Source organism: Oncorhynchus mykiss, chromosome Y (assembly GCF_013265735.2).
Source record: "Oncorhynchus mykiss isolate Arlee chromosome Y, USDA_OmykA_1.1, whole genome shotgun sequence".
NCBI classification, from domain to species: domain Eukaryota; kingdom Metazoa; phylum Chordata; class Actinopteri; order Salmoniformes; family Salmonidae; genus Oncorhynchus; species Oncorhynchus mykiss.
Window position 1 is genome coordinate 20,211,177 of NC_048593.1, and position 24,603 is coordinate 20,235,779.

Sequence of the window (24,603 nt, forward strand, 5' to 3'; positions counted from 1 at the left end):
CGTCAGATAACAATATTGACCAATACGCTGATTCGGTGTGCGAGTTCATTAGAATGTGCGTTGAAGATGTCGTTCCCATAGCAACGATTAAAACATTCCCTAACCAGAAACCGTGGATTGATGGCAGCATTCGCGTGAAACTGAAAGCGCGAACCACTGCTTTTAATCAGGGCAAGGTGACTGGTAACATGACCGAATACAAACAGTGCAGCTATTCCCTCCGCAAGGCTATCAAACAAGCTAAGCGTCAGTACAGAGACAAAGTAGAATCTCAATTCAACGGCTCAGACACAAGAGGCATGTGGCAGGGTCTACAGTCAATCACGGACTACAAGAAGAAATCCAGCCCAGTCACAGACCAGGATGTCCTGCTCCCAGGCAGACTAAATAACTTTTTTGCCCGCTTTGAGGACAATACAGTGCCACTGGCACGGCCTGCAACGAAAACATGCGGACTCTCCTTCACTGCAGCCGAGGTGAGTAAGACATTTAAACGTGTTAACCCTCGCAAGGCTGCAGGCCCAGACGGCATCCCCAGCCGCGCCCTCAGAGCATGCGCAGACCAGCTGGCCGGTGTGTTTACGGACATATTCAATCAATCCCTATACCAGTCTGCTGTTCCCACATGCTTCAAGAGGGCCACCATTGTTCCTGTTCCCAAGAAAGCTAAGGTAACTGAGCTAAACGACTACCACCCCGTAGCACTCACTTCCGTCATCATGAAGTGCTTTGAGAGACTAGTCAAGGACCATATCACCTCCACCCTAGACCCACTCCAATTTGCTTACCGCCCAAATAGGTCCACAGACGATGCAATCTCAACCACACTGCACAATGCCCTAACCCATCTGGACAAGAGGAATACCTACAGTGCCTTGCGAAAGTATTCGGCCCCCTTGAACTTTGCGACCTTTTGCCACATTTCAGGCTTCAAACATAAAGATATAAAACTGTATTTTTTTGTGAAGAATCAACAACAAGTGGGACACAATCATGAAGTGGAACGACATTTATTGGATATTTCAAACTTTTTTAATAAATCAAAAACTGAAAAATTGGGCGTGCAAAATTATTCAGCCCCCTTAAGTTAATACTTTGTAGCGCCACCTTTTGCTGCGATTACAGCTGTAAGTCGCTTGGGGTATGTCTCTATCAGTTTTGCACATCGAGAGACTGAAATTTTTTCCCATTCCTCCTTGCAAAACAGCTCGAGCTCAGTGAGGTTGGATGGAGAACATTTGTGAACAGCAGTTTTCAGTTCTTTCCACAGATTCTCGATTGGATTCAGGTCTGGACTTTGACTTGGCCATTCTAACACCTGGATATGTTTATTTTTGAACCATTCCATTGTAGATTTTGCTTTATGTTTTGGATCATTGTCTTGTTGGAAGACAAATCTCCGTCCCAGTCTCAGGTCTTTTGCAGACTCCATCAGGTTTTCTTCCAGAATGGTCCAGTATTTGGCTCCATCCATCTTCCCATCAATTTTAACCATCTTCCCTGTCCCTGCTGAAGAAAAGCAGGCCCAAACCATGATGCTGCCACCACCATGTTTGACAGTGGGAATGGTGTGTTCAGCTGTGTTGCTTTTACGCCAAACATAACGTTTTGCATTGTTGCCAAAAAGTTCAATTTTGGTTTCATCTGACCAGAGCACCTTCTTCCACATGTTTGGTGTGTCTCCCAGGTGGCTTGTGGCAAACTTTAAACAACACTTTTTATGGATATCTTTAAGAAATGGCTTTCTTCTTGCCACTCTTCCATAAAGGCCAGATTTGTGCAATATACGACTGATAGTTGTCCTATGGACAGAGTCTCCCACCTCAGCTGTAGATCTCTGCAGTTCATCCAGAGTGATCATGGGCCTCTTGGCTGCATCTCTGATCAGTCTTCTCCTTATATGAGCTGAAAGTTTAGAGGGACGGCCAGGTCTTGGTAGATTTGCAGTGGTCTGATACTCCTTCCATTTCAATATTATCGCTTGCACAGTGCTCCTTGGGATGTTTAAAGCTTGGGAAATCTTTTTGTATCCAAATCCGGCTTTAAACTTCTTCACAACAGTATCTCGGACCTGCCTGGTGTGTTCCTTGTTCTTCATGATGCTCTCTGCACTTTTAACGGACCTCTGAGACTATCACAGTGCAGGTGCATTTATACGGAGACTTGATTACGCACAGGTGCATTGTATTTATCATCATTAGTCATTTAGGTCAACATTGGATCATTCAGAGATCCTCACTGAACTTCTGGAGAGAGTTTGCTGCACTGAAAGTAAAGGGGCTGAATAATTTTGCACGCCCAATTTTTCAGTTTTTGATTTTTAAAAAAAGTTTGAAATATCCAATAAATGTCGTTCCACTTCACGATTGTGTCCCACTTGTTGCTGATTCTTCACAAAAAAATACAGTTTTCTATCTTTATGTTTGAAGCCTGAAATGTGGCAAAAGGTCGCAAAGTTCAAGGGGGCCAAATACTTTCGCAAGGCACTGTATGTGAGAATGCTGTTCATCGACTACAGCTCGGCATTCAACACCATAGTACCCTCCAAGCTCGTCATCAAGCTCGAGACCCTGGGTCTCGACCCCGCCCTGTGCAACTGGGTACTGGACTTCCTGACGGGCCGCCCCCAGGTGGTGAGGGTAGGCAACAACATCTCCACCCCGCTGATCCTCAACACTGGGGCCCCACAAAGGTGCGTTCTGAGCCCTCTCCTGTACTCCCTGTTCACCCACGACTGCGTGGCCACGCACGCCTCCAACTCAATCATCAAGTTTGCGGACGACACAACAGTGGTAGGCTTGATTACCAACAACGACGAGACGGCCTACAGGGAGGAGGTGAGGGCCCTCGGAGTGTGGTATCAGGAAAATAACCTCACACTCAACGTCAACAAAACTAAGGAGATGATTGTGGACTTCAGGAAACAGCAGAGGGAACACCCCCCTATCCACATTGATGGAACAGTAGTGGAGAGGGAAACAAGTTTTAAGTTCCTCGGCATACACATCACAGACAAACTGAATTGGTCCACTCACACAGACAGCATCGTGAAGAAGGCGCAGCAGCGCCTCTTCAACCTCAGGAGGCTGAAGAAATTCGGTTTGTCACCAAAAGCACTCACAAACTTCTACAGATGCATAATCGAGAGCATCCTGGCGGGCTGTATCACCGCCTGGTACGGCAACTGCTCCGCCCACAACCGTAAGGCTCTCCAGAGGGTAGTGAGGTCTGCACAACGCATCACCGGGGGCAAACTACCTGCCCTCCAGGACACCTACACCACCCGATGTTACAGGAAGGCCATAAAGATCATCAAGGACATCAACCACCCGAGCCACTGCCTGTTCACCCCGCTATCATCCAGAAGGCGAGGTCAGTACAGGTGCATCAAAGCTGGGACCGAGAGACTGAAAAACAGCTTCTATCTCAAGGCCATCAGACTGTTAAACAGCCACCACTAACATTGAGTGGCTGCTGCCAACACACTGACACTGACACTGACTCAACTCCAGCCACTTTAATAATGGGAATTGATGGGAAATTATGTAAATATAACACTAGCCACTTTAAACAATGCTACCTTATATAATGTTACTTACCCTACATTATTCATCTCATATGCATACGTATATACTGTACTCTATATCATCGACTGCATCCTTATGTAATACATGTATCACTAGCCACTTTAACTATGCCACTTTGTTTACATACTCACCTCATGTATATACTGTACCCGATACCATCTACTGTATCCTGCCTATGCTGCTCTGTACCATCACTCATTCATATATCCTTATGTACATATTCTTTATCCCCTTACACTGTGTATAAGACAGTAGTTTTGGTATTGTTAGTTAGATTACTTGTTGGTTATTACTGCATTGTCGGAACTAGAAGCACAAGCATTTCGCTACACTCGCATTAACATCTGCTAACCATGTGTATGTGACAAATAAAATTTGATTTGACTCTACACATACACACACCCACTCACATGCTGCTACTCTGTTTATCATATATCCTGACCTTACCCTTATAAGGTGACTAGGCATCAGGCTCCCGAGTGGTGCAGTGGTCTAAGGTACTGCATCTCAGTGCTAAGAGATGGCGTCATTACAGAACCTGGTTTGATTCCGGCCAGTATCACAACTGGCCGTCATCGGGAGTCCCATAGGGCGGCGCACAATTGGCCCAGCATCGTCCAGGTTATGGGGAGGGTTTGGCCGGGTTAGGTCGTCATTGTAAAATAAGCATTTGTTCTTAACTGACTTGCTGTCACGCCCTGGTCTTAGTATTTTGTGTTTTCTTTATTAATTTGGTCAGGCCAGGGTGTGACATGGGTTTTGTATGTGGTGTGTTTTGTCTTGGGGTTTTTGTTAGGTATTGGGTTTGTGGTTTAGTAGGGGTATCTAGCATAGTCTATGGCTGTCTGGAGTGGTTCTCAATCAGAGGCAGGTGTTTATCGTTGTCTCTGATTGGGAACCATATTTAGGCAACCATATTCTTTGAGTGTTTCGTGGGTGATTGTTCCTGTCTCTGTGTTAGTTTGCACCAGATAGGCTGTATAGGTTTTCACGTTACGTTTGTTGTTTTTGTATTGTTCGTTTTTTCGTCTTCATTAAATATGTATCAAGAATACCACGCTGCATTTTGGTCCGACTCTCCTTCACCTATCGTTACACTTGCCTAGTTAAATAAAGGTTAAATACAATATATCTATATATATATCTATATAAAATATATACATATCTACCTCTATTGATCCAGGATCCCTGCACATTGTAAATATGGTGCTGGAACTGACCATGTATGTAGTATGCTTACTTACTTTATTGTGCTCTTCTTATTTCTTATTTGTATATCTCCTGTGTTTTGTTCTACCTTGTTATTTTTAGTACTACATTGTTATTGATCACTGTATTGTTGGGTTTAGAGCTTCCAAGAAAGGCATTTCACTGTACTTGTAGATGTGACATTAAAACCTTTGATTGTGACACTATCATGGATGTAGTCATTGGGTGATTCTGACTTTCCTTGTTTATGACATCACCTGGAAACCCTGTAAATAGAAGGCTCTGCTGTGAATGATTACATTATGTAATAATCATAATGCAACACAGTCTATTACCAACGAAGGAATTGCAACAGTGATGTAACAATAACATGTGTAGGCCTGGTAATGATTCCATTGATACATTCACTGCAACCGTTCTATTGTTAAGCATAACAATGTAACAACGCAACAATACACTGTAACAATAGGGGAGATAATGTGTGATGTGGTTAGATGACAGCTGATTGCCAGTGAGAGCCACTGGCGCCTCTAGCGTCGCATCAAGGCCTGTGTCAAAGATTTTAATCTAAACAGTGCTGTAATCCCTTACTTTGATCACGTGAGGACTCTATTTGGCCAAATGGGAAAGCGAGTCTCTCGTAGCCTGCCGGCCGCCATTACATTGCTATGCGTGGTGGGCTGCTGTTCGCGTAAGCACTCAGTAGTACACACTCACATACACACAGAGTGAGAGCCACACATATTCCTACATACACACACACACACACACACGCTCACTTACGAATGTTACAGCAAAGACACTGATTGAGACATAAACAATGCCTGGAAAGGGACTCGCTGCTTCTGAATTACTTGATGAGAAACACCGCATATCATCGACGGTTTAATGTATGATTTTCACATCATAAATGTTGCTTTAAGATGGAACACGTAATTTTCCACGTTTTTTTAGAGGGAGATAAGGAGACTAGACTCGTCTGACCAGTGTGCAGCATTTATTTGACAATCATAACGTCAGACAGGGATTGTCACCATTACTGGATTGTCAACGTTTTCTTGGATACATTACTGCAGCTATTGTTATTTCAAGCTAAATAAATATTTCGAGGTCTAATTACCAGGAAACTGGCAGGACATTTCGTAATGATATAAAAGAGAAAGGAAGGATGGATTTAAAAAAAAAAAAAAACCTCGGTCTACTGCTGCCGTTTTCCTTCTGGTGGATTGAGTATACGTTTCGTTTGAAGAAATAAGAAAATGTTTCACATTAACATATTGAATTGACTTTTTGTTTGCGAGACCATCGACTCCTGCAGTCCACCTTGGGTTACCCGACCAAAGAGCAATATTTTATTTTGCAGTCTGATGTTATTTGCAAAGTGAAACAAGGATTAAACATTCCAGTCACAGTTGCCTGTTGTGTGTGGCAGGCTACATTGTGAGGGGGACGGTGGTGGTAAGAAAGAAAGCTATTAATAGCTCATGCAATTCTAGAAAACTATCACAACTGGTGCATTAGCTTGTGCGGCTGGGAATCGAATTTAGATTTCTTGCATGCAATTCGCAGCTGACTGGTCTCCAACACCTAAACGGTCGATTTCGTGTTCAATTAGGGGATAATAAACGCGTAATAAACTACAGTGTTTTTCTAGAAGTTCTCGGACTAAGCACTCGTTTTGATGGGGTTTTACGCGCTGGAAGAAAATAATAGATCGACTTCACATGGATTACACTATTATACATATATGTACATTTTTTAAAATTAATTATTAAAGTAGGGCTACCATCAGAAAGACTGGAATGGAAACGGATTGACATTTCTCTCCATGGATTAAGACACGGATACATTTTAGCCTAGCCTACCTGCTTTCTGCGTTCGACAATGATCAGGTTTGGATCGCCTGAGCTGGACTGTAACAATGTTCTGATCTGCGAACCCACTTGGATGTACGAAAAGAAACCATTAGTTTGGTATACAGTCAACGCGGGTTATTGATACATTTGGAATTATTTCTTTGTTGACAAAATAATTGGGCTACTTGAGGTTAGCTGTTGATCTGTTAGACAATTTCCCGTGTTTTGGCGGTGGCGTGGCAGACTTGTGAGGGAACCGATTTGTCACCACTGCTCGGTTTTGATACCGATCAAGGATTTCGAAATGCCCTGCACTGACGACCCGATCGGCGGACGATTATGACTACAGCAGCGAATTGGGTGGCTAACGGGGCAAGCCTTGAAGACTGCCACTCCAACCTCTTCTCTCTGGTACAGTAAAACAAATAATGGGTGCACATAAAGACATGAGCGAGGCGTGAGCGACAAGTCATAAGACCGTAGTAGGCAAGCTTTAGATCTGCACTCGCAGTACAAAGGTGAACCAATTGTCGGGGCAGTTATTAACCAATCATTAACGCGAGCCACTGGTCTAGGAAAACTACTGTATTTTTTATGACTAAACGTATTATGATACTATATTATACTTCACGGGCTTTAACACTAGGCCTACATTGTTTTGTAGCTTGTTCAAATATATACAGCCTCATAAAAAATAGTAGCCTAATATTGCCAGTTTATTGTTCATGTCACACTTTAATTTCTAGGCCTATAATTTATTTTAAATTCACCAAATTATGTCACTATTGCTTTTTCTTAGCCGACAGCATGGTAGCTTAGTGATGTGACATTGTGTAGACAGATTGAACTAGCAGACATACTTAAAAATCAAGACAGACAAAACAATGAAGAATAGCTAGGCCTATTAAGACTTACACTAAAACCTGGAACACTTTCTCCGAACTGCACTTCTCAACAACTCACGTGGAAAAAGCATTTCCACTGTAGCCTCTCAAGTATTTTTTGAGTTGGTGGAAAAATGTGAGGCATTTCCTGATTTTCTGCAAATCATTTTGTAATAGTAGCAATGCAAAGGCTACCATAGGCCTAGGCTACTGCCCAAACAGAGCACTCAAGAGCAGCAGGTTATGACACCGAAGGGTACTCAAAGCAATTATTATACCTGGATTGATATGAAATAAGAGGTATTCAAAAGCTATTTATTCAACCCTTTACCCCTCTGCTCAAAGTGCAGGTGAAGTAATGTGTTCTGTCCTAGAAAGGAAACATGAGCTGTCTGCCAGTAGCATGTCTCAAGTTAACAACAGGATTTCCACTTTCAAAGTCCTTATTGGAAGATTATATGCAACCTTTGCTCAGATTATCAAACAGACCTTTCATTTTACATGCATTAGCGGAATTCACAAGTTTCTGTTATGGCCTTGATTCAATCCCAACTCTCCATGTCCCAAACGTTTCTCAACTTCACTGAGTTTGACCCTGCACTCACAGAGTTAACTGCATTGCACTACTACTACATGCACTGAAGTGGAAAGGCATGTGGATTGAGTTTGGGCATGGGGTCAGGAGCCACAACAACAATAGGGGTCCTGGGGGCATTTTAGGTTATGATGCTGGTAGTCATGTTCATCTCTAGTAGCATTGTGCCTCCGACACTACACTAGTTACAGTCACGCTCTCAGTGTGGTTTGTGAGGTTTCGCGGTAGCAGGCGAACCTTTCCACCAATGTGGCCAGCGAGTGTGGGAGGAGAGGAGGAAAACCTTTGCAGGAGATTTATCCAATACCGTGCAAATTCAGGGACGCCCTCTTGATTGATTTAGTGCTCTCTGTTGGTATACATTCATTTAATCAGATCAAATTTAAGTGTGTTTAGTGCAGTCACCAGAGCTCCCCTGTCAGGTTCTCTCTTTCAGCGGGCCTGTGGAAACAGAGTAAAAGAGTGATTGTTTTTTTTGTCAACTTTCTATGCCCAGTGTTTTCCCTCCAAAAGACTCCCCCTGCATTATTATGCTATGCTGTGCAGAGGGCTGGCAAGGCTCCACGCTCTCTCTGTCTGTGTGAACAGAAAGGTGAGAGGGAAGAGGAAAGTCTGCTTGTTGTTCTGAATATTTATAAGTGGTTAGAGGCACAGCAGTTAGTTACTGTGGTGGCTGTCAGGAAGTCAAAGTCAGATGAGCACTAATGACAAACCAGTGTCTTGTCAAGGAGGGAGAGAGATGGGGAGATCGCTCACTGCAGTGTGCTGATGTCAAACAGAAAAGCCGAAATTTAGAGTCATGTTTCATGCGCTATTGCTTTTGTATTACTGCTAATACTTCTATAATAACTATTGTGTACCATATTTGTCATTGTGTTTACATGGTGACAGTTCCTGTACGTATATTATATTTAAATATGTTCACACCTTGGTCTCAGGGTCATGTATGTGCAGCATAGTTTATGTAAAGTTGGTGCTTTACCAGTGAAAGTAATTTTCTAACAGCCTGTTGAACACCATGCCCCTGTGCAGTAACCTCGTCTGAATGATTTAATACGTGTTATTATTATTATTATTGACCATGTCAATAGAACACCTAAAAAGTTTAGCATTAAGCAGCATATATTCATTAGAAACAGATTACTGTCAGCCTATGTCAACTGCATTGTGAGAGAAAGGCTGTTAAAAATGTAAAATACTTTCATCTCAGTATCATCATGACTGGTACGACCAAAAAAATCCTCGAAAAAGAATGAACAGGAGCCTAAGAAAGAGGGGTATGAAGAAAGAACTTAAGCAGTCTTGTTTGAGGCAGAAGAATCTGTCTTTCTTTCTAGTGCTGGATAAAAGCAGTTAGAGAGTGAACGAGCGGAGCAGGGGAATCTGTTTTCGTTTGAGGGAAGTATTATGTGTGATGTGTATTTCCTGAGCGCTAGCCTCGGCCCATTTGAGAGAAAGAGAAAGTGAGAGAGAGAGAGAGAGAGAGAGAGAGAGAGAGAGAGAGAGAGAGAGAGAGAGAGAGAGAGAGAGAGAGAGAAAGGGAGAGAGATCATGGCTGTCCCTCTAGCTTGGGCAGGTTCTTTATACTGACTCATGCTTGAGTCACTGCTAAAATATGAAACACAAGGAGCGCACAGCCCATGACGCAGGGAGCATCAGCATGTGCACAAACACACAAGCTAACACACACACACAGGGGGAAGCAAACACACACACATGCTTGCAAAAACACACTAAGGTATCAGAATATGCTCATAAACATATTTACACACACACACACACACACACAGGGACATGTACGCTTGTACAAACATAGGTTGGATTTTCTTGCTTTAATTAATGGCGTCCTCCTGTCCCCCAGACAGGGATGCTCGGAGTGAAACACTGGTAATTAAGTGTCGTCAAGTGGAGGTATAATGTGATCAGCTAAGAGGTGCTTATTAGACAAACTGTATTCCAATAGAGGTCCATGCGTGTATAATGATAACCAACCGTGTAAGATGGAGAGCGAGGGGAATAAGATAAGAGATGAGCTGGTTAATACAATTGAACAGGATGACCCACTGTATTTAGGTTACTTAGTGGCCCTGCTCATAAGGAGCTATAATAATGGCCAGTATTCAAATGTTGGAGGATTACTACTATGTGCTCACCCGGGACTTTGTTCTTTAAGTACTAAAAGAGCATCAAGCCAGGAATTCTGGGATGCTAACTCTTAGAAAAAAGGGTTCCAAAAGAGTTATTCGGCTGTCCCCATAGGAGAACCCTTTTGGGTTTCATGTAGAACTCTCTGTGAAAAGGGTTCTACATCGAACCCAAAAGGGTTCTACCTGGAACTAAAAGGGTTATTTTTTTTTTCAAAGGGTTCTCTTTTGGGGACAGCCAAATAACCATTTTAGGTTCTAGATAGCACCTTTTTTTTCTAAGAGTGTAGATCTCTAGCCCAATGCCCTGTGGTCTTTCTCCATCTGGCCAGCTATAGCGCTCCGTCTATCAGTGCCCTAGTAGCCAAACCAAGACCAACTCCAGCCTTCCTTGGCTGGTCTTCTTGCTATAGTGTAGTGACAGTTTGCCCTGGCCTCACTTGGAAAGGCTGTGTGTAGAGTTAGCTAATCTCCCTCTGTCACTGCATGGGGATCCCTGTCATCACAACAGGGCTCTACTCAGTGGGGGCTTGTCCCCCCATATCATCCTTCCAGGATAACATCCTTAGCTCAACACAGACCCACTTTACCCCCACTCCTCTGTCCCCCCCCCCCCCCCCCCCCCCCCCCACACACACACACACACAACCGGCCCAATAGATTACTCCACTACAAATCAATCTATTAACGAGCCTTCTCACATTTCACAGGGGTGGGCATGATGATTGAGGGAGGGGAAGGCAGAGAAAGAGGCCTCTCTTTGCTACCAATCCCTTGATATAAATCCTGGGTGGTGGGCCATAGATCTTGTCTGAGCGGGACCTGTCTCAGCCCTGCCAGAGAGTTGAAGTACGACTGAAAAAGAGGGGAGAGGTAGCCAACTTGGTCCTGTGTGGGACAGGGTGTGGGTCAGGGATGGGGATGGGGACAGGGAGTGGGACAGGGATGGTAACGGCATGAATGGGGTGGGTGGGAGATCTTTTGGAGTGGCTTGATTTTGAAATATGTCAGCCCTGCAGTGCCAGCTGTGTGCTATTCTTAGCCCTCTGGTGTTCCTGCATACAGGGCGACAGAAGGGAGAGTGGAAAAGGGGACTTGGCAGGAATGAGCAGTGGTGAGGCTGATGCTGTGGCTGCTACTGAGGGGATGTCTAACATTGTGATGCTCCTCAGCCAGGACTGCCCTCTTTATCTCCATCAAAGGGACACAACCTGTTTGGGTGACACTTAGTTTTTCCCCTCACACTATTTCATATGGCTCGATAGAGTTTCACCACACTGTTTTCCCACCATAATGCTGGCTTTTGGAAATCTGTTTTCATGATTTCCATGATGCGATTTCTCATATGTGAACTTGATACTGTGTTTTAAAAGCTTGATTGTTTGGGTATCAACACGCTGTGACTGGGAGAGGATTAGGTGTCATCCAGAGATGCTGTAAGGATGTTTTACAGATGTTGTGGTCTTTGTTACTGCAGCACTGAGAAGCCTTTTGTAATTACCATAATTGACCCAGCAATCTTGATAGAGAGAGCATTTCCATTTAAAGGAGCTATCTCTCTCGGCTTGTAACTGGGCTAATATTATTTGTGCTTCTGACGGTTTAGCCAATATATGGCACTTGGCTGCGATTCAATAACAGTTATACTCCAGTTAAAGGCTGTTTAAAGCCACAGAAGAGTGTCCGGGATAAGAGTAGCTAGGTGAAATACGTTTTGTTGTGCGGTTGTGAAGTCTAATAACGATGTGGTCATGTCCTATTGAGAAATGGTCCCCAATGAATCAGCGGTGGACTCTCGAGGAAACGAACATGCTAGGTCCAGATTGTTGATTTGAAAACCATCGCCAGCGCATTGATTTGTGCCGCGCTGCTGCCACAAGTGTGCTCTCATCTTAAATTAGCAGACATCCGGCCTTTTCACATGGTAATGAACATTTGCACACTCAATCTCAGCCCTGGCACACACGGTGAATGGGATTTCCAATATAATGTGGAGACACGTTGGAGTCAATATAGTCGATGCCTTGTCATGCAGTGCGTATTGAGCCTCAGCGATGATAAAAAAATGTGCTATCTAGAACCTAAAGGGTTAGATGTTCCCTTATGAACAAGATAAACTATGTATATGTAAGGGAAGCAGCCCAGAGTGAATTGTACTGGAGTACTTGAAGGTCATGCTAGGCTATGTTAAGATGTTGCGAGAGACAGGAAGTCAAGGCACTCAGTCAGTGCAGTCACTTCTCTGATTCTTCTCTTGAAGGGCTCTGATTCTTCTCTTGAAGGGCTCTGATTCTTCTCTTGAAGGGCTCTGATTCCATGCTGCCACTCCCACTTGGTAAACAAACAGCAGATTACAGGCAGAAGAGAAGTGAGCTGCAGGTCTAAACCTGTTCAGGTGTCAGTGCATGGTTCTGTAATGCCAGCGCTGCAGACAGAGAGAGGTGGGCTATTGATGTCTGTTTCTGTTGTTTACTTAGTGTAATGAAGCAAGTCATGTTAGGTTCATGAACATAGGACTTTTTATTTTTTCTGTAGGCATTCAATTTGCATTCACTTTTAATTACATAGGCGACATCCAATTATTTATATCATATTTCAGACTTTCATTTACATCTGTCCAATTTAAATGTTGAACACGTCTCTGCTGCCTCCTTGCAGTGCTCAATGAAGTCAGTACATCTGGATAATGTCAAATTGTTCGTAACAAAAGCACAGTCATAACCTTCAGAGTTATCTTATATACTGAAAAAATATAAATGCAACATGTAAAGTGTTGGTCCAATGTTTCATGAGCTGAAATAAAATATCCCTGAATTTTTCCCTACACACAAAAAACGCATTTCTCTCAGAATGTGTGCACAAATTTGTTTACATCCCTGTTAGTGAACATTTCTCCTGACAGGTGTGGCATATCAAGAAGCTGATTAAACTGCATGATCATTACACAGGTGCACCTTGTGCTGGGGACAATAAAAGGCCACTCTAAAATGTGCAGTTTTGTTACACAACACAATGCCACAGATGTCTTGAGTTTTGAGTGAGTGTGCAACTGCAGGAATGTATGTCCAATATGTCCAACCGGCCTCACATCCGCAGACCACGTGTAACTACGCCAGCCCAGGACCTCCACATCCGGCTTCCTCACCTACGGGATTGTCTGAGATCAGCCACCCGGACAGCGGATGAAACTGAGGAGTATTTCTGTCTGTAATAAAGCCCTTTTGTGCTAAAAAAATAATTCTGATTGGCTGGGCCTGGCTCCCAATTGGGTGGACATGTGCCCTCCGAAGCCCACCCATGGCTGTGCCCCTGCCCTGTGATGTGAAATAAATAGATTAGGGCCTAATGAATTTATTACAGTTGAGTGATTTCCTTATATGAATTGTAACCCAGTAAAATCGTTGAAATTGTTGTATGTTGCGTTTTACTGAAAATGTATATTTTTGTTCAGTATAGTTGGATATTAATGTGCTGCTTCTGTTAAGTCAGGGGCTTTCCTGACATTTATATTGTGCTGGATATAGTCATTATTATTATTATTCCAATCAGAGACAGTGAATTTCAGGTGCATGGTAGCTAATGGAGGTGTTACCGGAGAGAGAGAAGGAGGGGAGGGCAAGAGATGGAGAATTACATCCCTTTGTAATTTACAGTCAACAGAACAGACCCCTAAACTGCTTGAAATGTTATCTTTCTGCAGTAACCCTGGAGACAGAATCTTGAAAATTGAATAAGTTGCTGAAGTCTTACAGATTGTGTATGTTGCCTAGCAACTGTTTTTACTTCCCTTTTTCTTCCTGGTGTATTTCTTCTGGCCTGTCACAGTTAATTAAGTTGCGCTGGAGACACACTTCTGGTAAATGTATTTGCTCATTAATAATTCACGTTAAGCAGGGCCACTGTTTTAGGTAGGTCCTCCGTTTAAGATTGAACCCAACAGTATGGCCCCATGTCTTTGTTTGTCAGCATTTGTTTGCCACACCAAACACTGGCTGTGTGTGGCCTCTCTCCCCCTTCTTCATTGGTCTTCCTCCTTCTCATGTCCCGCCCCCCTCCCCTTGCATCAGGTGAGAAGTCAGAGGTTGATTGCAGCTCTCCGCAGTGTGAGCCACAGCTGATTGGCAGGTCCATCCGTCACTCTGCCCCCGGGGACGGGTGTAGCTCTAATTAGGTCGCTTGGCTTGCTTGCCTCCTAGGGCCAGATCCTACAACAGAAACACGATCAAATGACGCCCCTTCCTTTGTAGGGCCTTGTAGAGGTGCCGGCAGAGGGCAGAATAAAAGCACCTGTTTAGTGCCGAGAGCCTTAGAGGCCCTTTTCTGCACCTGTTTCGTGCTTTTGTGTTCCTGTCTTGTCTCCTCTGCTATGCTCATATCTGCAGAGCTCCCTGTGCACCGTAAAATGCAAAAGGGAAAAAAGCAAGCGGTAATATGGGTTAATTTGAATTCAATGGGCTAATTGAAGAAGGGGGATCTAGCCTGTTCTGATTTCTCATAGTCAATCAGACTGGTCCTTATAGGCTCTCAGGACTTCCAGTGTCTGCCACCCTCCCTGGCCATGCGGAAAATAGATTCTTTCTGGTTTTCAAAATAGTTAAATTTTTCAACACAGACTACAGGGTAAAGGTCATTTCAGTTTCCAAATCAAATCATTTCAGGAGTTGAGCAATAATTTTCTGAAAATAATAAAAATATTTTCCAATTCATGTGAAATCTATTTATGACTTGAATTTCAGATTATTTTCTAAATTTGAGCTAAATGGATTTGACTCTGTTGAGTCCTTTTGGATGATATGTGAGTGTCGTGTCTACAGTATTGTAGACCTTCCAAAACAGCTTGTCAGTTAAACAAACCCCACATATTGGCAGCATGGCAAGTGTCTTCAGATATTTGACAGGCGGAAAATGCCACCCTGACAGAAAGTGTTTCACAGAAGCTTTGATAGGTAAAGCTGCTGATATATCAGCTGTCTCTCTATTGCCTAAAGTGCTCTCCTCTGTCCAACTCTATCGCTCTTACGTTGCTACAAGGATCCTAGAGTGGTATCAGTGTTATACTCTCTCATCATTCAGATGGTGCGGCTTTGATACCAGGTCCTCATCTCCCGACTGGTGAGGAGACGCTCCTGTTCAAGACACCCACATTCTAAAAATACTAAATGGCCTTAAATAGTGAGGAAGTTACTTTTTTAGAAACTCAAGCTGTTTGCTAAACTGAACTTAACATTCAGACAGAAAAGATAGCATTGTGTGTTGATAATACGTCAAGAGTGTATGAACTCCAGACAACTCTGTGCTATATTTTTTGTTGTTGTCGCTGCTTACAAAAGGCTGCTTTTTATGATTGGCTACCTGTGGGTTTGTGTAACGAAACAATAGAGTGCCCTAACAGTGTTGTTTGTCATGGAAGGGGAAGGAAGGAAGTGTTCCCCACCAACTATACAGTCGTGCCTCTGCGTGTGTTGTCTTGCATGACCTTGTGTTCAATGCACACCTTTCTGTTCCAGACTGTTGCAGTGCCTTGTGTGCACGAGCACGCGTGTCTTTCAGCGTGGAGGTAAAATGGCCTTTGCGGCATGGAGGTAAAATCCATTCCCTACGTCTCGTAGACGTTTTCCGCAACGCTCCAAGTTGCTAGCCCTTTCCTGCAGTCAAATGACCTAGTGACCTCATGGGTGGAATGTTATTCATATTTTTCATAATTTCATAATTAATAAACATACTTTCTTTTAAACTGCCGAAATACGTTTTTTCTATGTCAAACGGTTTTGTTATATATCAGTCTTCTGTGATGTATATAAAGTGTAATATTGGGATGCAAACTCAAAATGTAATACATTTCAACTCTATATCTGACATGGTACAGGCGTCTTTTTTTTTTTAAGCCCATAACCATGTGTGTGAGGTGTATACTGTGGTTTCAAAGTAGATTTGTTTAAGACTATCAAGAAACACTCTGTGTGACCATGATTTAGCCCACTGCAGTAAAAGGTTAAGGCAGGACAATAAGCTGAATGTTTTCTCGCTCCACGATCACTCTTGTGGCTTCACCTTTCTGTCGGTCGCTGACCTCAAAGGTGAAGCTCGAGTCAAGTGTGCTTTCCTGTCTGTGTGGAAACCTTTTAACCTGTGTTATGGGGCTTTACCTGTTATTATGTGTCTCCTGTTCAGAGTCTATAGGTTTCTATTAGGTTGTGTACACTATGTTTACTGTATACAGCATACTCACTATCAACATACTGAGATGTGCTGGTTTGCTGAGGCGTAATACAGTGAACCCAAACCAGTAGATGTAACATCTACATTACTACATTATATAAGTGTGCCTGTACTGTATGTGCCTGACTGGACACTACTTGCAATTCCAGCTATGTGTGTGTGCCAAAGGTTCACCAGAGGAGAAGCTTTGACTCCCATATGTGTTTGATTACAACCAGATGCTTAGTGTTTTCTGTATGACCTCTGGGGAAGGATCTTCTATTGGTTGATACCTGAAACACAGATATGCACTGAAAGCTCACAGTTAGACTCTCTCTTCTTCTCCACAGACTAGGGAGAGATAGCACTTCTCACTTGTTGCTGTTATCAATCACAGGATGTATAATACCATAGGCAGCACTGTCACAGAGAGAGAGAGAGAAAAGCGAGAGAGACGAATGAAGAGAAAAGCGAGGTAATGGAGGTTAGAGGAAGGTCCTCTCCGTGACTGTGTTCATTAAGAGATGAGAGAGCAGAGGGTCAGTAAACAAGGTGCATGAAAAAGTTCTGTTTTTATTACTTGTGGAAAAAATTGATTTGGAGGAAACTGGTTGTTTGCACATGTTGTGAGTGATTTATGCTCCCTCGATGTATGAGGGATAAAGTGTCACTAGCCCTCTCACTTCCGCTCCTTGGCTCCCAGGCTGCACAGCAACCTGCCCAGGGCCTGCACACACACACCTCATTATCACATCACGCCTGTTATCATTGGACAAAATTATTCTCGCTGACTGTCAACCAGAAAATGTGCCTCTAAAATTGAGCGCCCTTAGTCTGCATCACAGCTTTGGACTGTGTGCATGTGTGTGTGTGTATGTGTTTGCATGTGTGTGTGTGAGGTACTGTGCCATTAGATTAGCTTATAGCAGGAGTTCCTTCACGGTTCAATGGGGTCATCATGGGGGTTATTGATATGTGATGCGTAGGGGGAGTCTAGTGCAGTCTCAGCCATAGTAAGACACTACATGGCCTCCCAGTGATCCTGTTTCAGGTTTAGAAGTGACCCCTGTCAGACTCTCTCTAAGGTTTTGACATTCACAGAGAGTGACTCGTCCTCGGGCCGATGTCGGATTTCTTCTCCTCTGCTTTGGGAGAAGCACATCCTTGACCTCCGGCGGGACTATTTTTAGGCCAGATTATCGACGTGTCAATGTTTATATCTCAGATTACACACACTCTGTCATTATGGACGAGTGGGTTTGTAATTACGAGCTACGTTTTTTCACAGGGGCTGTCTGTGACACACTCGTATGCTATACTGTACAGACAGACAACCACACTTGCATGTACGCATGCACGCACGCACGCACACACTCACACACACACAAACAAACACTCACACAAACAAACAGTACACACACAGTACACACAGTACACACATTTTCCTGCGTGTGTCTGTCCATTTGGCCGGTTCTTCCATCAAACTCCAATGGGACAGATAGTATTCTTTTCTCCAAGTTGGTGAGGGGTGGCGTGGTGCCAGCCAGGACGGCGTGCCAAGCTAGGCCCTCACAGCTTGCTGAACACAGGAGAGAAGCCTAGCCCTGGCAGTGTGGCTCACAGAGCGATCTCCCTTATCCTGCCAAATCTGCTTCTGTGGGTATTGAACACAGCCTTTGTGAGATGTTCATTTTCAGCCTTGTTCTTCATAGACACCCACACTGGATCATAATTTGACGACTCTGTTATTGAGTTGCGTTCAAAAGCAAAATCAATGTCTCTTGTGGGGACTTCAGGGTTTTCAGCCATAACTTCCCTAATATGGATCAATGGCCCCATTGTTTATTGTATTTAAATAAAACCCAAACCACAGAAGGGAAAAGACAGACTGTACACATGACAACAATATTCCACCCAAGCCAGACTGTTTTACCTTTCTGAGAAAATCTATCCTCGGTGTCATTGGTGTTTTCACATCTGATTAAAGATCCCTCTCCCTGGTGCAGTGGGGGTGCCTTTTTACTGCTCATCGATAGATTGAACAAACGTCCTATTTGACAAGGCTGTCTGCTGCCTCGCTCCCCCAGCCCTCTGATAGACAACATAAATGCGTTTTATTCCATCAAATGAAATTGAGAAGATGTCAGATACTGGCTATGCTGCGGTGATTGACCCTGACACAATTTCTCCCCCCTTCTTCTCTCGCTCTTTGTCTTTCTTTCTTTCTTTCTCTGTTGCTCTCTATTAATCACTCTCTCATTTTCTCTCTCTCTCACACCTGCTTATTCAGTGTCATACTATACAGTATATACATTTTTACAACAGCTCTGGTGAAATTAAAATATGAATCATGTGAATAGAATAATAGTAGTAGCAGTGGATTTATTCACATTTTTTTTTACAAGGCATTAATCAGAACCCTTGTTAGCAGGAAGGCCATAGTACAATACTGTTTAGAGAGCATAGTCATTGAGGTGAACATGTTCAATTATAGCGGGACCAATCCTTGTGTATTATATCCTGGTTATGTCATATTGAGGCCACTCATCTCCTTCATTACAGTAATCCACCACTCAATTACAATTCAACCAACTTTATTGATACTAATTCGTTTTTACGATAATACAAAAATAATTACAGTATTCAGATACAATAATTCAAAGCTCTCTGTCTCTCTCTATGTATTGCAGTTCAATTAAATTCACTTTATTGATACTAATTATGATAACACAAAATAATGACAGTATGCAGAAATAATAATAACACACTCTTTCTCTTTTTCTTCTCCAGGCGGAGCTGACGGGCATCAAATGGCGGTGCTACAGCTTCCGCGGCGGTGGCGAGTACGGACCGGTGATCTCAGCGCCGGCACAGGATGACCCGGTGCTGCGCAGCTTCATACGCTGTGTGCAGGCCAACCTGCTGTGTGTGTGGCGCCGCAAAGTCAAGCCTGACGCCAAGGAGCTGTGGATCTTCTGGTGGGGCGATGAGCCCAACCTCTCCGACGTCATCCATCACGAGCTGGAAGGTGAGCCCGCCGCTGCTGATCGCTGTTGCGCAGTCATACGCTCATCTTCTCCCCCCTTCTTCTGACCTCCCTTGCTCTCCACTTTCTATCCCCCCATCCCTCCAGTAGGCTACCACCACCCTCTGGGTTTGTTGCATGTGGACCTTGAGAGTGACAGTTGAATAGGCATTTTATTAAAAGTGCTCATGCTGTGCTGTGGGGTCAGTGACTTGGGGGAAAAGGGGCTTTATGTTTAGTGATGTGTAGCGTTGTGTGGTCCGTGTTTTACTGTCTTGTGTTGTGTGGCATTGTGCTGGCTCAGGAAAGTCTCTGTAATGAAGCACACAGTAAGACCCTACGTGCGATTTTTTTTTGCTGTTGTTTAGATCCTGTATGTGTGTGTGTGTGTGTGTGTGTGTGCATTACCGAGAGATATCTCACCTGAAAGAGTGCCACTGTCAGCACTATCTCCTCTATTTATAGAAACATTTGCAATATCTGGCTGCACGCTTGCAGCAGGGAACTAGCTTATTGACTAAGCCAGGGGAAGAGAAAGATAAGAGGGACAAGAGGAGGAAGTGAAGGATTGGTTTATGGAAAGGTTTTGGTAGTAATGCAGTGAGCGGGAGAAGGGATGAGAGAGGAGGAATGAGTAAAGCAGAGAGAGGGAGAAGGGATGAGAAAGGAGGAATGAGTAAAGCAGAGAGAGGGAGAAGGGATGAGAGAAGAGGAATGAGTAAAGCAGAGAGAGGGAGAAGGGATGAGAGAAGAGAAGAGGAATGAGTAAATCAGAGAGAGGGAGAAGGGATGAGAGAGGAGGAATGAGTAAAGCAGAGAGAGGGAGAAGGGATGAGAGAGGAGGAATGAGTAAATCAGAGAGAGGGAGAAGGGATGAGAGAAGAGGATTGAGTAAAGCAGAGAGAGGGAGAAGGGATGAGAGAAGAGGAATGAGTAAAGCAGAGAGAGGGAGAAGAGATGAGAGAAGAGAAGAGGAATGAGTAAAGCAGAGAGAGGGAGTAGGGATGAGAGAAGAGAAGAGGAATGAGTAAATCAGAGAGAGGGAGAAGAGATGAGAGAAGAGGAATGAGTAAAGCAGAGAGAGGGAGAAGAGATGAGAGAAGAGAAGAGGAATGAGTAAAGCAGAGAGAGGGAGAAGGGATGAGAGAAGAGAAGAGGAATGAGTAAAGCAGAGAGAGGGAGAAGGGATTAGAGAAGAGGAATGAGTAAAGCAGAGAGAGGGAGAAGGGATGAGAGAAGAGAAGAGGAATGAGTAAAGCAGAGAGAGGGAGAAGGGATGAGAGAGGAGGAATGAGTAAAGCAAAGAGAGGGAGAAGGGATGAGAGAAGAGAAGAGGAATGAGTAAAGCAGAGAGAGGGAGAAGGGATGATAGAGGAGGAATGAGTAAAGCAACGAGAGGGAGAAGGGATGAGAGAGGAGGAATGAGTTAAGCAGAGAGAGGGAGAAGAGATGAGAGAAGAGGAATGAGTAAAGCAGATAGAGGGAGAAGGGATGAGAGAAGAGAAGAGGAATGAGTAAAGCAGAGAGAGGGAGAAGGGATGAGAGAGGAGGAATGAGTTAAGCAGAGAGAGGGAGAAGGGATGAGAGAGGAGGAATGAGTTAAGCAGAGAGAGGGAGAAGGGATGAGAGAAGAGGAATGAGTAAAGCAGAGAGAGGGAGAAGGGATGATAGAGGAGGAAGAGAACTAGTAGTAAGGTGAAGGGGTGGTCTAGTGGAGAGATAGAGATGAGAAGGCAGGAGCAGCGAGAGCAATCTTCCCGCTTTCTCATCTTCATTTGTTAATGGAAGGTGACACTAATGAGTGGGAATGCTTCTGCATGGGTCAGCGTGGCTGGATCTTGTGCGTGTGTCTTCCCGTCTGTGGTCGGAGACCTACTGTTCATATTGAATGCAGAGATGTGTAACCACCACTGTTTCAATTGTTGTTGTTGGCTGTAGGAAGTGTGAGTCTATTTGAGTCCCAGAGATATTGAACGCTTCAGTAGATCCAAACTTCAGAAATGTGTCCGTCTTTGAAATGTAGTGAAATGCATTATTAATATGTGCAAAATTACAACTATTGATATTTATGAGCATCTGGATTATTAGTAACAATTGTGACCCTCTTGACATGTCAAATTAAACAAAGGGTTTGTTGTTGTAGGAGGATTATTTATGAAAATCAAAAGCAACAGAGGGAGAAACATTCATAGTGTATCTCTCTCTCTCCTGACCTGGAGTTACATAAAACAGTGAAGAGGAGGAGGGGGGCAGCATAGAACAAGTCCACTAATCTAATCTCCCCAGTCATTCCTCGCCACTGGGCCACACTTATCGATTCTCCTCATTGTCCAAAAAAGTGTATGCAGGAGAAAACACTGTGGTGCTGCTGCTGATTGCATAACCTCTGCAAGATTTCACTGCTGCTGATGTTTCTCTACCGCTGCAGAGGCAGTCCGTCAGCACTCAGCAGGGGAAGCTTGGATCCTCTGTGTTCACTCTGCAAAACACTATCGACATGAAGAGTCTGACTAAGGCTGAAGCTGTCATATGGTCGAGAGGGTATTCTACACAAAAGAAGCCCACTTAACTTTCCCACTTTCTCACGTTGTCCCTCCAGAGCACATGAGCCAAATATTAAGCACAATATTTCAGGTTTCCTGTAGTTTCTTCAAACCTGTTGTACAGTTGGCACAGAACATGCTCTCAAAGTGAACAGCCTAAGAGGCCAAAGTCACATCTTCTTTAAATTATTTTTGATTGGTTGTTGGTCTGAGCAGGCTTTAGCAGGCTGGTGTGTATGTGTGTGTTTTATGGCAGAGAACAGGGAGGGAAGGCAGGGCTTCCTGCTTATCAGATAAAGCGTGGGAGAAAAATATGCAGTGTTTTTTTTTCTTCTTCCCAGAGCGTAGGACTGCTATACTGTGGCCTCCATTACCAAGACATCCAGTCCCCTCCCTCACTCGGTCACTCACAAACCAAACATGCTTAACCCCCCCTCACCCCTCCATTCCTTAGAATCCGCTCTGAACTCCCCAAGAGCACGAGGGTTTCCAGACCCTGGGTGCCCCACCATACCCTGTCCCCTCCTCTAACCTCCTATTTTCCCCCTCCAATTATTCCTGCATTTTCCCCTGGCATGTCTCCACACAGGGACCTCTGTGCAGCTGGCCGGGAGCCACAGGGAGCCAAAGGTCGAGGGAGCTGAATAGAGCACAGGACAAAGACCTGGTTACATTGTAATGGGCTGGCTGGGAGACCTCTGTCTCTGGGAGGGAGAGCACCTCAGAACAGGAACACAGAGGCCAGAGATAATGCTTTAGAGGGGGAAAAAACCTGACTAACTGACTCGTGTTTTGATGTGGTTTAGCTAAATATGAGGCGATACGGTGTAGCTAAGGATGATGTTATAGCCTAATTCCTAGGCTGCCTGTTATACGGAATACTTTTTACAGTTCAATATTATGAAATAATTGTATGCAATATTAATTACAGTGATACCATTGCATATGTTTGAGTTTTCATTTTAAACGTGGTAATCAGGTTGATACATTTAATGATAATGTCATTATTTCATAGCTTGTATTTACAGTTTGGAGTATATGGTTTTCAGTAAATATCTAAGTGAAAAAAGAGCTCCAGTAATATAATTTCTCTGTTTAATCCGGATTATGCAATTTGCCAGAATGATTGTCCTCTGACCTAGCCCATGGTCACTGTGTGGTGTGCTGTGAGCTGCCCTTTCCCCCTGAGCACTAAAAATGGATACATACTCATTGTGAGCCAGATGTACTAAGCTTTTACATCACTGCAAAGTTACTGCAAAGGTACCTGAAAAAAATACACTTTCATGCTTTAGCTCTGATATTCAATTGAGCTGTGTAATCTTTGCAGTGGCAGAACATCTCAATAAATCTGGTACCTCAGACAACAGTCCACACATGCTCCATCTGTGTTCAGGTATCAGTGTCTCAGGCGCTCTCTCAGCCCGGCTCTGTATGCCATTGTCATTGGCTCAATGTCGAACCAGTGGAGTGTTTAAACATCATGCCCAATGCATGTGGCTCTGCGATTAGCTTCCCCAGGGTCCTAAGACCTGGTGGAATTGCCCTATATTTTCACTATCTCACTAGTACTGCTTTATGAAAATCTCTTATTTCTTTATTTCTGAGATGACTCTTTTTGTAAGGGTGGTGAGGGGGTAATCTGATCTAGTTCTGGCCGTTTGCTGAGGAGGAGAAGTTATTTATCAGTATGTGCCTGTGCCCTACGGTGTGGGCCGTGTCATGCATGCCTGAGAGGCTGTGACGTGCTGTAAGATGAGTCAATCTGTGTCCACGGATATCCGGTCAACACCTCATGGCAATCGGAATATTTTAACCTACTGTAATGATTACATTTGACTGTGTGGTTATTAGATGGGACTATTGATATTAGTGTTGTCATGACTACCATAACCCAGTTTGCCCCAGAGTCATGTACAGTATATAGAGTTGGGCCAATGCGGATTCTGACTGAACGTTCTGAGAGTGCCACTTTTTCCTCCATAGCCGTTGCTAAGCAATAATTGACACTTCCACCTTGTGCTGTTTATTTCGGATAGTTTTCAAAGCCTATGAAGATGTCCAGTGAAAGCAGATATGCAATGTGCTGACACCACAACACAGTACCGACTTGGAAACACATTATTCGTAATGATATGAAATAAAAACATTTGTTCAAGTCACATCCTCATTTGCTTGTTTACAGCGGATCATTTCAAAGGGAATTGTCCGAGGCGATCTCTTATTGTTGCATCCAACGATGTGTATAAATCCTCGATGGCTGATGCTATTTAATGGCTAATGAAGCCACCGGCCGCAATATTGCTACTCCTCAGAAGGAGCAGTCCTCCATAGGAATGAATGGATTTCTACAGTATTTCAATAAAATGTTTCAAGGACAAAATGCCATGTATTTATGTATTTCTTTGATATAGTGGGGACAGTATCATTAGTATCAACAAATGTATGTTCAGTTCACATAATATAATTTAAAAGTATGCATTAAGGTGTCTTAATAAAATATACTAGTTATTTATATAGCTTCCAAAATCAAAAATATATTTTACAATGGAGGAGTACCAG

The 24,603-nt window shown here is 43.6% G+C and overlaps 1 protein-coding gene across 5 annotated transcripts in view; it reads left to right on the forward strand.

The window, feature by feature from the left end:
• Positions 1-5,535: 5,535 nt before the first annotated feature.
• LOC110509342 (mediator of RNA polymerase II transcription subunit 13-like) overlaps positions 5,536-24,603 on the forward strand; it is a 106,325-nt gene continuing 87,257 nt past the window's right edge. For all 5 annotated transcript variants that reach the window (XM_036967288.1, XM_036967293.1, XM_036967290.1 and 2 more), the window contains exons 1-2: positions 5,536-7,063; positions 19,264-19,501. In XM_036967288.1, the coding sequence (XP_036823183.1) occupies positions 6,992-7,063; positions 19,264-19,501 (310 nt within the window). In that variant the 5' untranslated portion in view covers positions 5,536-6,991. The remainder of the gene's footprint in view (positions 7,064-19,263; positions 19,502-24,603) is intronic.